The sequence below is a fragment of the Bubalus bubalis genome, chromosome 8 (genome assembly GCF_019923935.1).
Source record: "Bubalus bubalis isolate 160015118507 breed Murrah chromosome 8, NDDB_SH_1, whole genome shotgun sequence".
NCBI lineage: Eukaryota > Metazoa > Chordata > Mammalia > Artiodactyla > Bovidae > Bubalus > Bubalus bubalis.
Genome location: NC_059164.1, coordinates 114,037,945 through 114,051,140, shown reverse-complemented (window position 1 = coordinate 114,051,140; position 13,196 = coordinate 114,037,945). Strand labels below are relative to the sequence as shown.

Genomic DNA, 13,196 nt, shown 5'->3' with positions numbered 1-13,196 from the left:
GGTCAGGAAGATCCCCTGGAGAGGGAAATGGCACCTACTCCAGTATCCTTGCCTGGAGAATCCCATGGACAGAGGAGCCTGGCGGGTACAGTCCATGGGGTCACAGAGTCAGACACGACCGAGGGACTAAACCACCACCATGGCTTTGTGCACTACTGGTGGGAATCCATCCTAAAATCCTAACTGTGGCTGTGTACTAAACGTTCTTCACAGCACCACTCACACTAGCAAAGGGCTGGAGATGCGTTATGACCAACGCAGTAACCACGGGCTCTGATAAAAACAACACAACACGGGGGCCTCCTGGCTGTCCGACACAATTATCCCAGGATACTGTTGACTTCTGCCTTTCTCAATGAGATATAAATCCTGAGAGCATGGACAATTTCTATCCATAAATCTTTCCTTAGGTCTTGGCAGAGTACATAAAATTCAGCAAGCACTAAAAAGTCTGTCATGGACAAACAAGCCAACACTTGTGCTTTCTGCAAAGCTTTGAGCGTGTTTTCTCTTCGGAGAACTTTTCCGACAGACAGGAGAAAGCTTACTTTATGGGTGCAGTCGCTCCCTCCGGTCCCCCGAGCTCGGAGAGCGGGACGAGGTCCCACTTGAAGTGCAGCCCCCAGTTGAAGCCGCCCCGCACCACCGGGGACGAGCTGTAGGCCAGCGTGTCGGCGCTGATGATGTCGATCACCGGGCACACGACCGTGCGCCGGTCCTCCCGGATGGCGGCCAGCAAGGGCTGCAGCCACAGCACGTTCACCTCGCAGTGGCTGTCCAGGAACACCAGGACTTCTCCTGCGGGGAAGCCACAGAGGCCCGAGGTCAGCGCCGCTCTCGAGTCAAGAGGCCCCCGGCTCCAGAGAGAACGCCTGTGCAGGTGAGCAAGCTGACCGCCACCCTTCCAGCCCCAGCTAGCAAATCGGTCCTGGGAGTCCGTCAGCCGGGAAATCCTGCTTCAAGCGTGCTGCCACGACTGAAGAACATACACAGACCATAAAAGCAAGTCTTGAAAAAGGTTACAAACAATTCATATTCTCCTCAGTAAAAAAAAAAAGACTGAGGCTCACAGGAGCAATCCAGTTCTCTGACAGCCAGGTATGGAGCAGTGCAACAGGAGTGGTCAGCTGTGTCTATTTTTATTACAATTATTGTAATGGATATATTTGTGAATTTACCATGTAACATGTCCCTGCCTCAGCAAACCGAGGCTAGAGAACATAGCTCACTTTCACTGGTGACTCATAAACGTGCCCCGTTACCGATTATTTCGACAACACAGGATTCTCAGGAGTGAGGGCCATGTGGCCGGCTCATCACGTTGCCACATGGCTCCCTGCTCCCGTGAATCCACCACTCGACAGCCATGTGACCATCTCGCCCTCCATTTCCCACATTTCCTTTCTAATTCCCTCAGTCTCATGGGCCACAGGATACACTTTTCATCAGTAAAATAAAAATCGTGAAGATTTTCTCATGCATTTTTAACTCTGCTTGATAAACATGAGCAGGAGTGAGGGTTTCTTTGATAACTTAATGGTTACTCCTGAACACCTGAGAAACTTAGAATCTCGTCATCAGACAGCATTATTATTATTCCAAAGCTTTATCTATGAAATAAATGTATTGATATAGATTTTACATGGACTTCATAAAGCAACCAATGCATCCTATTTCAATTAACAACAGCAGAACCTCCAGCAAGAAAGTCCTCCAGTGTCACAGGGACTTGGCCGTGTCCTTCAGCGCCTGTGAACGACCTTCACAAGGTCACCGGACGTCATTTAATACAGAAAGGCAAATCGTTCAACCTCTTATCAAGGTTCCTTTGAGGGGAAAATTACTAATAGCTTTTCTTAATTCAAAAAATATTACTTTTTCTATAAAAGTCAGTTTAACTAAATGAAGGAAGATAATACATGGTCACGCTGAACCTGAGACCGATGTCCCCAAAACTTTTTTTTTGACAGATCCCAAACTATATTTGAACAAGGACCAACACAACATAAAGAAAAAACCTAGATGACGACTGTTGCCTGAAAAAGCCTGCAGTAACAACGTACTGGGAAAGTACAGTGTTCTGTGACACGATCTCGCCGTACCCCACAAACACCCCAGTTTCCTATCTCATGCCTTCAGTAAGTCAAAACAGCCAAGTCAGAGAGTCTTTATTTGACTAGAACTCTACAGAAGAAAAATCATAAGCCTTGAATTCAACCTGCATGTGACTGTGGACTGGATGGAGGGGAGCTCCGTCTCATTTGTTAACTGCTTCTGTTCACTGCAGGTGAAGACAGAGGAGGGAAGAAGGAAGACGGTACAAACGAAGTCGCAAACGAACCCCGCAAACGGGACAGGGGGTGTACAGGAGGGGTGGCGGCAGACAGCAGCGCGAAGCCCACCGTGAGCCCCAATGACCCGTGATCTGAGGAGGGCAGTGTGTGGGAAGGCAGATTTTCTCACTATGAGGGGATGCCCCACCAAAGTTTCAGAATTCCAAAGTCATCTTCATGATTTTTTTTTGGGGGGGGGGGGGCCATATCTCCAGGTACTACATGAAATATTAGACACCTAATATTTTTAAAGAGATTCATTTAACTTAAATAAATGTATTTTAAAAAGGAAAAGCTTTTATTCAGATCGTAAATGAAAATTACCGGCACCAACCTTCCATAGAGATAAACAGAAATCTGAACCGATATGATGTAGCTGAAGAGAAACAGAAGCGGACCAGTGAGGACTCCAGAGCTCGCCTTCCTGGGGCCTGGGCTTTGGGACAACGGGGCTTAGTTACAACGGGGCTCCGTTAGGGAAAGGCCTTGCCCAAACTGCACAAGCCTCATCTCTCCTGCTGCCAGTGCCCACTGAGACTCCACTCGCCACAGACCGATGCAGAATCAGGAGGGCAGCAGAAGAGAGCTCTCATCACTCAAGAGCCAACGGGAAGTTCTACCTGTTGCGTGGGCTGCTCCAATCATTCTTCCTCGAATCAAGCCCTCGCGCTTTGGATTTCTTATCACTTTGATTTTTCCAGGGAGGTATTTTTGGATGTATTCATCTAGTTCTCCTTTCAAATCATCTGAAATTGAAGATCGTTCAAACCACATGAGACACGTGCACAGGTATTTTAGACACTCTAGAGCTGTACCTGGTGCTTGCAACAAGCATTCAAGTAAATATTACAGAATCTGCCGCTTTATTTTAAAAGGAGAACATAGCTTATCCTGAAAGGAAGAAAATGAGGGATCAGAGTTGGAATACTAGCCCAAAGGAGTAGTTACTTAACTTACAGACTTTTTGTATTTCCATAGCAACTAACTCAACACTTTGCATAAAGAATGTTTAAAATGAGTATTTTAAGTGTATGAATGTTCAGCTGACTACATACAAATCAGACTTAAAATAAAGAAGAAACTGATATGTAAATGCCTTTTTTCAAAGTAATTTGAGTCCTACTCCATTTCAGAATAGTTGAGAAATAACTTCTTTGCCCTACCAAGAATTATATAATAGCAGCAGTAAATACATTATTATACTAATTTATAATTTAGCATCTGCCATGGGCACTATTTTTTTTATAAATTCTAGCTCACTTACCTTTAAATTTCATAACTTCAGACATCATACAAGATCTAATAAGTAATTCTTTCCATAGTTAGCATATAAACCATTGTAACTGATCATGAGTTTTCTCTTTTAGAAAAAAATACCCACAGAATGAAAAACAAATCACAGGCTGACATAGAAAAATAAATTCAACACCATAAATTTTAGAATTATATTACTTAGCCAATCTTCTACTTGGTCCAGATGCAAATTCTTAGGTTTTTTAATCATTTATTTTTTAATTAATTTTTCCCTGTTTCTCCTGTGAGGTTTCAACGTTTACCAAGGTTTGAGAATTTTACTCTCGTTGATCTGAACATACATTTACTCATTTTGTATACATAAGTATACTGGCATACCAGTTCTATTGTTGATACATAAGGAATGCTTAATAAAGACTCAAGTTGTGAAAAGACATGTAACTGGCATATAATTTATCAGTGTATCTCTGCAGCTTACTGTTAATGAAAAGAGCAGAAAGCTTGAATGGTGGTGGTTTCGTCACTCAGTTGTGTCCAGTTCTCTTGCACTCCCACAGACTGTAGCTCACCAGGCTCCTCTGTCCGTGGGATTTTCCAGGCAACAGTACTGAAGTGGGCTGCCATTCCCTTCTCCAGAGGATCTTCCTGACCCAGGGATAGAACCTGAGTCTCCTGCACCGGCAGGTGGATTCCTTGGGTCTAATTTCAACTCTACCAGGTAACATCTTGAGCAAATTACTATTTCCTCCTCTGTAAAATGGGAATATCATCTCTCACAAGGTTGAGGACTGCCCTCCATCCTGCTGTGTACACGAAATCACTCTTAGGAAGAGTCTATGCTGAATTAAAGAAAGGTAAGAAGCATATTAAAAAGCAGAGACACTACTTTGCCAACAAAGGTCCATCTAGTCAAGGCTGTGGTTTTTCCTGTGGTCATGTATGGATGTAAAAGTTGGACTGTGAAGAAAGCTGAGCGCTGAAGAATTGATGCTTTTGAACCGTGGTGCCGGAGAAGACTCTTGAGAGTCCCTTAGACTACAAGGAGATCCAACCAATCCATGCTAAAGGAGATCAGTCCTGGGTGTTCTTTGGAAGGAATGGTGCTGAAACTCCAACACTTTGGCCACCTCATGCGAAGAGTTGACTCATTGGAAAAGACTCTGATGCTGGGAGGGATTGGGGGCAGGAACAGAAGGGGATGACAGAGGATGAGATGGCTGGATGGCATCACTGACTCGATGGACGTGAGTCTGAGTGAACTCCAGGAGTTGGTGATGGACAGAGAGGCCTGGCGTGCTGCGATTCATGGGGTCGCAAAGAGTCGGACACGACTGAGCGACTGAACTGAAGTGAAAGAAGTATGTACTAAAGCATAAAGTACCAGCATTCAGAGACCATCTAAGAGCCATCACAATGCCATCCACTTTATCTGGAGGCAGCCGATGTAACAGACTGACAAGATAAACCTAAGCCAAAGCGTTTTGCCAAGTTAAAGCTAATCCTAAAAGGTCACATACTGTGTGATTCTGTTTATATAACAACCCCATGACAATACCATAGAGATGGAAACAAAATCACAGAGATGAGGGCTGCCAGGAATTAAGGATGTGTGGGCAGAAAGGTGCGTGTGAATAGAGTGGTAGCAGGTAGGAGATCTTTGGGGTGATGGGAGTAGTCCTGTCTGCACCGTGATTACAGTGGTGGTTACAGAAATAGACTCACGGGATAAAATGGCAAATAACTGTACACACGCGTGGTATCAATGTTCAATTCTGGCTTTCAATACTGTGTTATTATGTAACCAATGGCGGAAACAGGGTGAAAGGGCACACAGGACCTCTTTGTAACTCACTGCAAATCTGTCATTATTTCAAAATAAAATTATTATTTTAAAAAAGTAAGCCAAGGGGAAAATTTCAAGAGCCTAATTTGGGTCGCATAGATTGAAAACAGATTACACAGATAATGCAGTTTCTCCAAAATTACGCTACAATCAGGCGTGTAATTGCGGTTGGCTCTGTTGCAGCTGCATGCACGAGGGTCCTCCTATCTTTCAGGCACTGAATGGCCAGTGGTCATTACTATAGTGAACCAAAGCAGAGATCCCACACTGCCAGTTACAGTGTTCCTCACCGAAGTCACTGTCATCGTCCACGAGGATAATTTCATGAAGAAGCCGGGCTGGCGTGCGGTCCAGGACGCTGTACACCGTCCGGAGCAAGGCAGACAAAGCTTCATTGTAGAAACAAATAACAATGCTAGCAACTGGCAGATCCGCCGGGTAAGACTTGTCTTTACATCTGTAAAGACGAATATCAGAAAATGCTGACATTTCAAAAAGCTCGAATGTTTTAGGTTATCATTCACTAAACATTAACTGCTCCCTTGTTGAGCCTCTTCTTTACATCATTAACAATTTTTATTAAAAAGTGGCTAAGGAATTAATGTGGTTTCTTATTCAAGAGTTTTATAATTGTTAATAATTTCTCCCTCTGTTTCCTGCTACTCTGCTTATTTTTAAGTCAATTCAAGTTTTTAAAACTTGAATTTTTTCTTCTTTGGTACAGAGGTTACACAAAGATGTGTTTTTACTGAAATCACTGCAAGTTTTCTGTGCAGCACTCAACAGCTGATGTTCAGTTTCTTCTCAATGAAGTTTCAAAAGGAAATATGAATATCTGTATTTGAAAATTTTAATTTTTGCTCAATCATATAAAAAGATTTGAGTAAACTATGACATATATCAGGATAATGGACGAGCTTCCATGTAAGCAACTCTTTGATTTTAAAAAAGGTTAGGTGGCTGGCTTTAAGTGACCACAAGGGGAAAAAAAAAAACACTGACTTAAAAAATAAAATCAGGAATTCCATGTTCTTCTGCACAGCATACAATGCCTTACAACATCTGGGCCCTGCCTACTTTCATCCTCTTGCCATTCTTTCACTACAGGCAAACAGAACTGTTTCAGTCCCTTTGACAAACGGTGTATCTCCTGCCTCAGCCTGTTCCCATACAGGGGACAACCTTGCTGTACAGCACTGCTCAGTCGTCCCTCTCTCTGATGCTTCCCTGGTCACTCTGGGGTCGGGGCCCTGTCTCACCCGTTCCTATCAGAGCCTTCATTCTTGTGCTACTCACTTCCTTATCAACCTCCCCTGACAGACACTAAGCCCTGGGAACCGAGGGGCTATGTCTTATTTTATTTCCAGGGCCTCACAGAGTGTCCAGCAAACAGACGGTGCTGAAACAGATCTGTAGAGTGAATGACTGATTGACCGTATGAAAGAAAAGCCTTTGAAAAAACAAAAAGAATGAAAACAGAAAAGTGAGATCACGAGTAGAATTCTTCACTGATGTGATTTCCTTTTTGTTATGAATCCAATAAACAAACATTTAAAATAAACATATACTCAGAAGGTTACTTAATTATATGCAATTAGTACCTCCCTCCTTTTTCATATTTTACATTTCAAAAGAAACCCAGCAAGCTCTAGAACCCTATTAGTACAATCTCAGACCATGTGGCTTCAAGCATAGTAAGAGTAGAAATAAATCTGTCTTAAATTTTCTAGTATCCTGAATGATGAAGCCTAATTGCAGATTATTAACAGGACGGGGGAGCCTGGTGGGCTGCCATCTATGGGGTCGCACAGAGTTGGACATGACTGAAGCGACTTAGCAGCAGCAGCAGCAACACCACCCCCATGACTTATCATACCGCACTAAAAGCACTGTTATTAAAATGGCGAGCAGAAACTAAGAAGGAACGTACGCTGCATTCCTTGTATCTGGCACGTCTCTGTGGTAGCCCAAGCGGTTACTGATAAGCATATTGAAGGCATGTTTCTGATACCCCAAGTCTCTCAACTCCTGATCACGTTCATTAAAAATCATACCTGCAAAAGAATGAAGTCACAGTCAGTGAATTAAATCTGGAAATGAATGCTACAATTCCTGTTATGATCTCAAGAAAATCTTGGGGATTTCCCTAGTGGTGCAGTGGATAAGAATCCGCCTGCCAATGCAGGCGACACGGGTTCAACCCCTGGTCCAGGAAGATCCCACATGCCACAGAGCAACCAAGCCTGTGCACCAAAGCACTGAGCGTGCGCTCTAGAGCTTGTGAGCCCCAACTACTGAGCTGCAAGTACGGAAGCCCAGGTGCCCAGGCCTGTGCTCCACAACAAGAGAAGCCATCGCAATGAGACATCCACTTACCACAACGAAGAGTGGCCCCTGCTCACCACAACTCGAGAAAGCCCAAGCAGAGCAACAGTGCAGCCAAAAAGAGTAAATGAGTAACAAAACTTAAAGAAAACCTTGGCTTTAACTTCTTATAAACAGGTAATAGCCATGTTTCTCAAACCTAGTTTGTCTCCATTTTCAAAAAACTATATCAAGGTTTAAGTTAAACTTTCCTCAAAAAACCAAGTGTACCTTAACCATAAATTATGGCTCATTAGCCATAATTTAAAAATATTTTCAAGGAAAAAAAAAAAAAAACTTACCTATGACCAAGAAAAAAAGAGACTTAATGATGATTTATACCATAAAAACAACAGATTACAGAACCCCATATGGATCTCAACAGGCCCCAATTAACTGGGCAAGGGGGTTTTTTGGTTCTGTTTTCTAGAAAAAAATTTTTACCCCAAGTTTTTATATGGACTCTTCCCCTAGAAAATTAGACTATTGATAACCCTTTCTGTAAAAAGTCTCCAGTTCCAGACTTTAATCAACTTCACAGTCAAGAAGGTCCACCAGAGCTAATCAAAATCACTACAATTTAACACCTTTGCTCTCACACTGTCAGAAATCTCACCTTTACCTAGAACAGTAAGCTTCCTTTTGCTTTCTCTTTCCCACATCAAACATTTAGCCTCTGCTCACAGAGTGACTCCCCTATAATAGCATTTCCTGACTTCGAGTCATGGAAAACTAATTCCACTGGACATTCAGTTCAGTTCAGTCACTCAGTCGTGTCCGGCTCTTTGCGACCCCATGATCGCAGCACGCCAGGCCTCCCTGTCCATCACCAACTCCCAGAGTTCACCCATAGTCACATCCATCGAGTCAGTGATGCCATCCAGCCATCTCATCCTCTGTTGTCCCCTGCTCCTCCTGCCCCCAATCCCTCCCAGCATCAGAGTCTTTTCCAATGAGATAACTCTTCGCATGAGGTGGCCAAAGTATTGGAGTTTCAGCTTCAGCATCATTCCTTCCAAAGAACACCCAGGACTGATCTCCTTCAGAATGGACTGGTTGGATCTTCTTGCAGTCCATGGGACTCTCAAGAGTCTTCTCCAACACCACAGTTCAAAAGCATCAATTCTTTGGTGCTCAGCTTCTTCACAGTCCCAATCTCACATCCATACATGACTACTGGAAAAACCATAGCCTTGACTAGACAGACCTTAGTTGGCAAAGTAATGTCTCTGCTTTTCAATATGCCATCTAGGTTGGTCATAACTTTCCTTCCAAGAAGTAAGCATCTTTTAATTTCATGGTTGCAGTCACCATGTGCAGTGATTTTGAAGCCCCCAAAAATAAAGTCTGACACTGTTTCCCCATCTATTTCCCAAGAAGTGATGGGACCAGATGCCATGATCTTCGTTTTCTGAATGTTGAGCTTTAAGCCAACTTTTTCACTCTCCTCTTTCACTTTCATCAAGAGGCTCTTTAGTTCCTCTTCACTTTCTGCCATAAGGGTGGTGTCATCTGCATATCTGAGGTTATTGATATTTCTCCCGGCAATCTTGATTCCAGCTTGTGTTTCTTCCAGCCCAGCGTTTCTCATGATGTACTCTGCATAGAAGTTAAATAAGCAGGGTGACAATATACAGCCTTGACATACTCCTTTTCCTATTTGGAACCAGTCTGTTGTTCCATGTCCAGTTCTAACTATTGCTTCCTGACCTGCATACAGTTTTCTCAAGAGGCAGGTCAGGTGGTCTGGTATTCCATCTCTTTTAGAATTTTCCACAGTTTATTGGGATCCACACAGTCAAAGGCTTTGGCATAGTCAATAAAGCAGAAATAGATGTTTTTCTGGAACTCTCTCGCTTTTTCGATGATCCAGCAGATGTTGGCAATTTGATCTCTGGTTCCTCTGCCTTTTCTAAAACCAGCTTGAACATCTGGAAGTTCACGGTTCACGTATTGATGAAGCCTGGCTTGGAGAATTTTGAGCATTACTTTACTAGTAGAGGTTAAAAAGAAGAAAAAGATTTCATGGCCACTCAGGAAAACATCGGATTTTAAAAGTCAAGTAAGGGCGTTCCCTGGTGGTCCAGGGGTTAGGACTGAGCACTTTCACTGCCACTTTTTTTTTTATGGACAAATAATAACAGAAAAAAATTAAAGTTGAGTAAACTTTTGTTCTTAAGAATGCTGATTGTTTTACAGATATACACAGGTGTGAGGGGATGAAATACAGAATGCAGTGTTTTCCCAATTTATTATCTGATTTATCCCAAAGATTTTTTCTAAGGGTTTTATGGTCTTTGATCCATTCTGAGTTAATATAATACAATATGAGGTAAGGGTTCAACTTCATTCCTTTGCATGGGGATCTAATTGGCCCAGCGCCGTTTGCTGAAAAGACCATCCTTTCCACATTAGCTGCTCTTAGCACCCCTTTCTGAAAACCAACTGACCACACGTTACTTGTTCTTAGGCATTACCATAGATGCTACTTGACCACAGATGTCGGAGGGTATATTTTTGGATTCTCAGTCTATCCTGCGATGTATGTATCTTTCCTTATGCCAGTATCACACCGTTAGGAAGTTTTGGAAGAGAAGTATGTGTTCTCCAACTTTGTTCTTTTCCAAGACTTCAGAGCACCCTGCAATTCCTTATCAACTTTAGACTCAGCTACTCCATCTTTTCAACAAAGGCCATTGGGATTTTGATAAGGCTTACATTCAGTGTGAGTTGCTTTGGGTGGCACTGACATTTTAACAGTGCTCAGCATTCCATCCATGAACTTAGGGCGTCTTTCTATTTATTTAGGTCTATTTTTATTTCTTTCCGTTGTGCTCTGCAGCACAACTGATGTACAAATCTTATACCTCCTTGGTATATTTATTCTTAAGTACATCCTTCTGATTCCACTGTAAATGAGACTGTTCTCTTAATTTTACTTTTGGACTGTTCATCACTAATGTCCAGAAATACAACTGGCTTGTGTGTGTGGATCTTATACCCTGAGACTTTGCTGAATTCATTTATTAGCTCTAATTGTTTTGTGATCTTTAGGATCTTTTATAAAGAATTTAGTTTCCGATGGGTAATCTGAGTTCGTCACTTCAAATATCTACAATTCTCTCAGTACTACATTCAAAGGCAAAGTCCATTAAAAATGGCAAACCCAATGTTACAACTTTATAAAAATTTTATAAAAATTACTATAAACAAAAAGAAAAATTTCCATTAATGCTTTTAAAAAGCAATGGCTGTTTGAAAATGAATAGAAGGTATATTTTATGAAAAATAAAGTAAAAGCTTCCTTTTCCTCATATAATTTTCAATACTTTTGACCTCCTGTATTAGGAAATGATTAAATCCTAGAAACTGATGAAATCTGTTTTTACATTTCCTTTATATTCTGTGGATCTTTCAATCTCTCAGAATCTCTCACTATATGCTTTTACTCTTAAATTACTTATTATTTGATTCTTCAATGAAGATCAAAGTTCTTAAGTTTTAAAGACAACCAAAATGGCTCATATATCCCTTAAACTAAAATTTGCTGAAACCAGTACTCGAGAACTGCAGTGTTCAGTCTTGCTTCCAAACCAAACAGAATGTAATTTTTTAAGAATACAAAAACTCCTATATTTAATAAATATATTCCAGCGCCTCAATAATTCTTGTAAGTAAAAATCTTTTTAGATATAAGTAGTCCCAAGGCAATGGCACCCCACTCCAGTACTCTTGCCTGGAAAATCCTATGGATGGAGGAGCCTGGTGGGCTGCAGTCCATGGGGTCGCTAGGAGTCGGACACAACTGAGCGACTTCACTTTCACTTTTCACTTTCATGCATTGGAGAAGGAAATGGCAACCCACTCCAGTGTTCTTGCCTGGAGAATCCCAGGGACGGGGGAGCCTGGTGGGATGCCGTCTATGGGGTCGCACAGAGTCAGACAAGACTGAACTGACTTAGCAGGAGCAGTCTCAATTTATTTCTAAACCCAATGGTTTATGTCCTGTCTTAACTCTGCCTTTCAAAATATGTTAAAATAGTCACTTTTCAACCATTGCTTTCCCTTATTAAATAATGCTAGCAATTAAAATCTTCCCCCATAGGTTCCATTTTCTTTCCAACCACTTAATTTTTCTTCCTTTCTGCCCTGTCCCACCTCCCTCCAATTCTGGACCTCATAGTTTCTCCGAAGTCTTTATAAAATATTGAAGTCAGAACTGAACAAAACAGAATATAACTCCTTACTTTGTCTGCAAAAATCACAGGACCCCAGCTAGTTCATGAACAAGATACATCAGTACAGAAAAAAGTCACATGTCTAGTCCTCTGAACAATACGTGATTTAAAGAATATTTGCACTTCCAACGATGAAATACTTCGACACGTTGCTAGCAAATATCAGGTACACTTACCCAATTCAGAAGAGAATTTCACGTTGCCTCTTTCTGGATCTTCAACATGATTATCTATCATATCATCAATTTTGTTTGCTTTGAACTGTGATTCTAGACTTGGACCTCGAGTGAAACGGGGATAAAATTTTTTGGGGAATGGTCCGTGGGGCCCAGACCCCTTGATGGGCACATTCTTAAGTGGCTGAGTCACTTCACTGAAGTTGAAATAAATAAAAAGCAAAAGCGTCCAGGCTGCAGATGTAAAAAGGCATCCGTAACAGAAATACCGAACTGTGACACTTCCCATTGTAGACCTAGCATCGCTGCAGGGCCATTGTCAGTTTCCTAAAAGAGAAGGACAAACACGTTAGACACTTGAAGACGCTGAAAAAATTAAATACCAATTTTATACTCGCTGTTTCCCAAACTACCAAGTAACACGTGTGAACAATTTACTTAGGACCCCATGTGCGTCATTAACAGAGAGTCAAATGTAAGAAGATACAGGGATAGCACTTAATAAAAAAATAAAGGAATTCAACAACTGAAACCACAGACCCATTGTGTTAGTACTGAGAAAACCAACAGCAGCAGCAGAGCTGACTTGCTCATCCGCCCAGGTTAATGGATACCTACCTCTTCACCTTTGATCTGGACCACATTCACTCTGCTCGTATTTTTGAGGTTCTAACTTTTCATAAGTAAAAGCTAAGTACTACACAAGTCATGACAGCACATCTAGGTCCCTTCTAATTGTAAAATTATTAGACTACATCTTTTAACCCAAGAATATTAAAATCTGTTATTATAAATAAGCAACTTTTAAAAAGTTTTACCCTCCAATCAAAGGTTAAACCTGCCCTAATGCCCACTCTAGATTCAACAGTTTCATTTCAAATTTATAACTGAAAGAGTTCAAATAATCCCATTTTCCCTCTCCTTATGATGTCTTATAAACAATAGGGCACTGAACAGCAATGTTTTCCTAAGCTTCTTGTAATATCGG

General features: G+C 41.7%; 1 protein-coding gene across 9 annotated transcripts in view; it reads right to left on the bottom strand.

The window, feature by feature from the left end:
* Positions 1–13,196, bottom strand: part of GALNT11 (polypeptide N-acetylgalactosaminyltransferase 11) — a 54,466-nt gene that overhangs the window by 13,738 nt on the left and 27,532 nt on the right. For 6 of the 9 annotated variants that reach the window (XM_044947103.2, XM_006049611.4, XM_006049613.4 and 3 more), the window contains exons 2-6: positions 12,209–12,535; positions 7,361–7,484; positions 5,721–5,887; positions 2,954–3,079; positions 549–798 (exon numbers count right to left, since the gene is read on the bottom strand). In XM_044947103.2, the coding sequence (XP_044803038.2) occupies positions 549–798; positions 2,954–3,079; positions 5,721–5,887; positions 7,361–7,484; positions 12,209–12,497 (956 nt within the window). In that variant the 5' untranslated portion in view covers positions 12,498–12,535. Of the gene's footprint in view, positions 1–548; positions 799–2,608; positions 2,770–2,953; positions 3,080–5,720; positions 5,888–7,360; positions 7,485–12,208; positions 12,536–13,196 lie in introns of those variants that run through there. The other 3 variants (XR_006553017.2, XR_006553018.2, XM_044947104.2) reach the window with 2 other exon arrangements.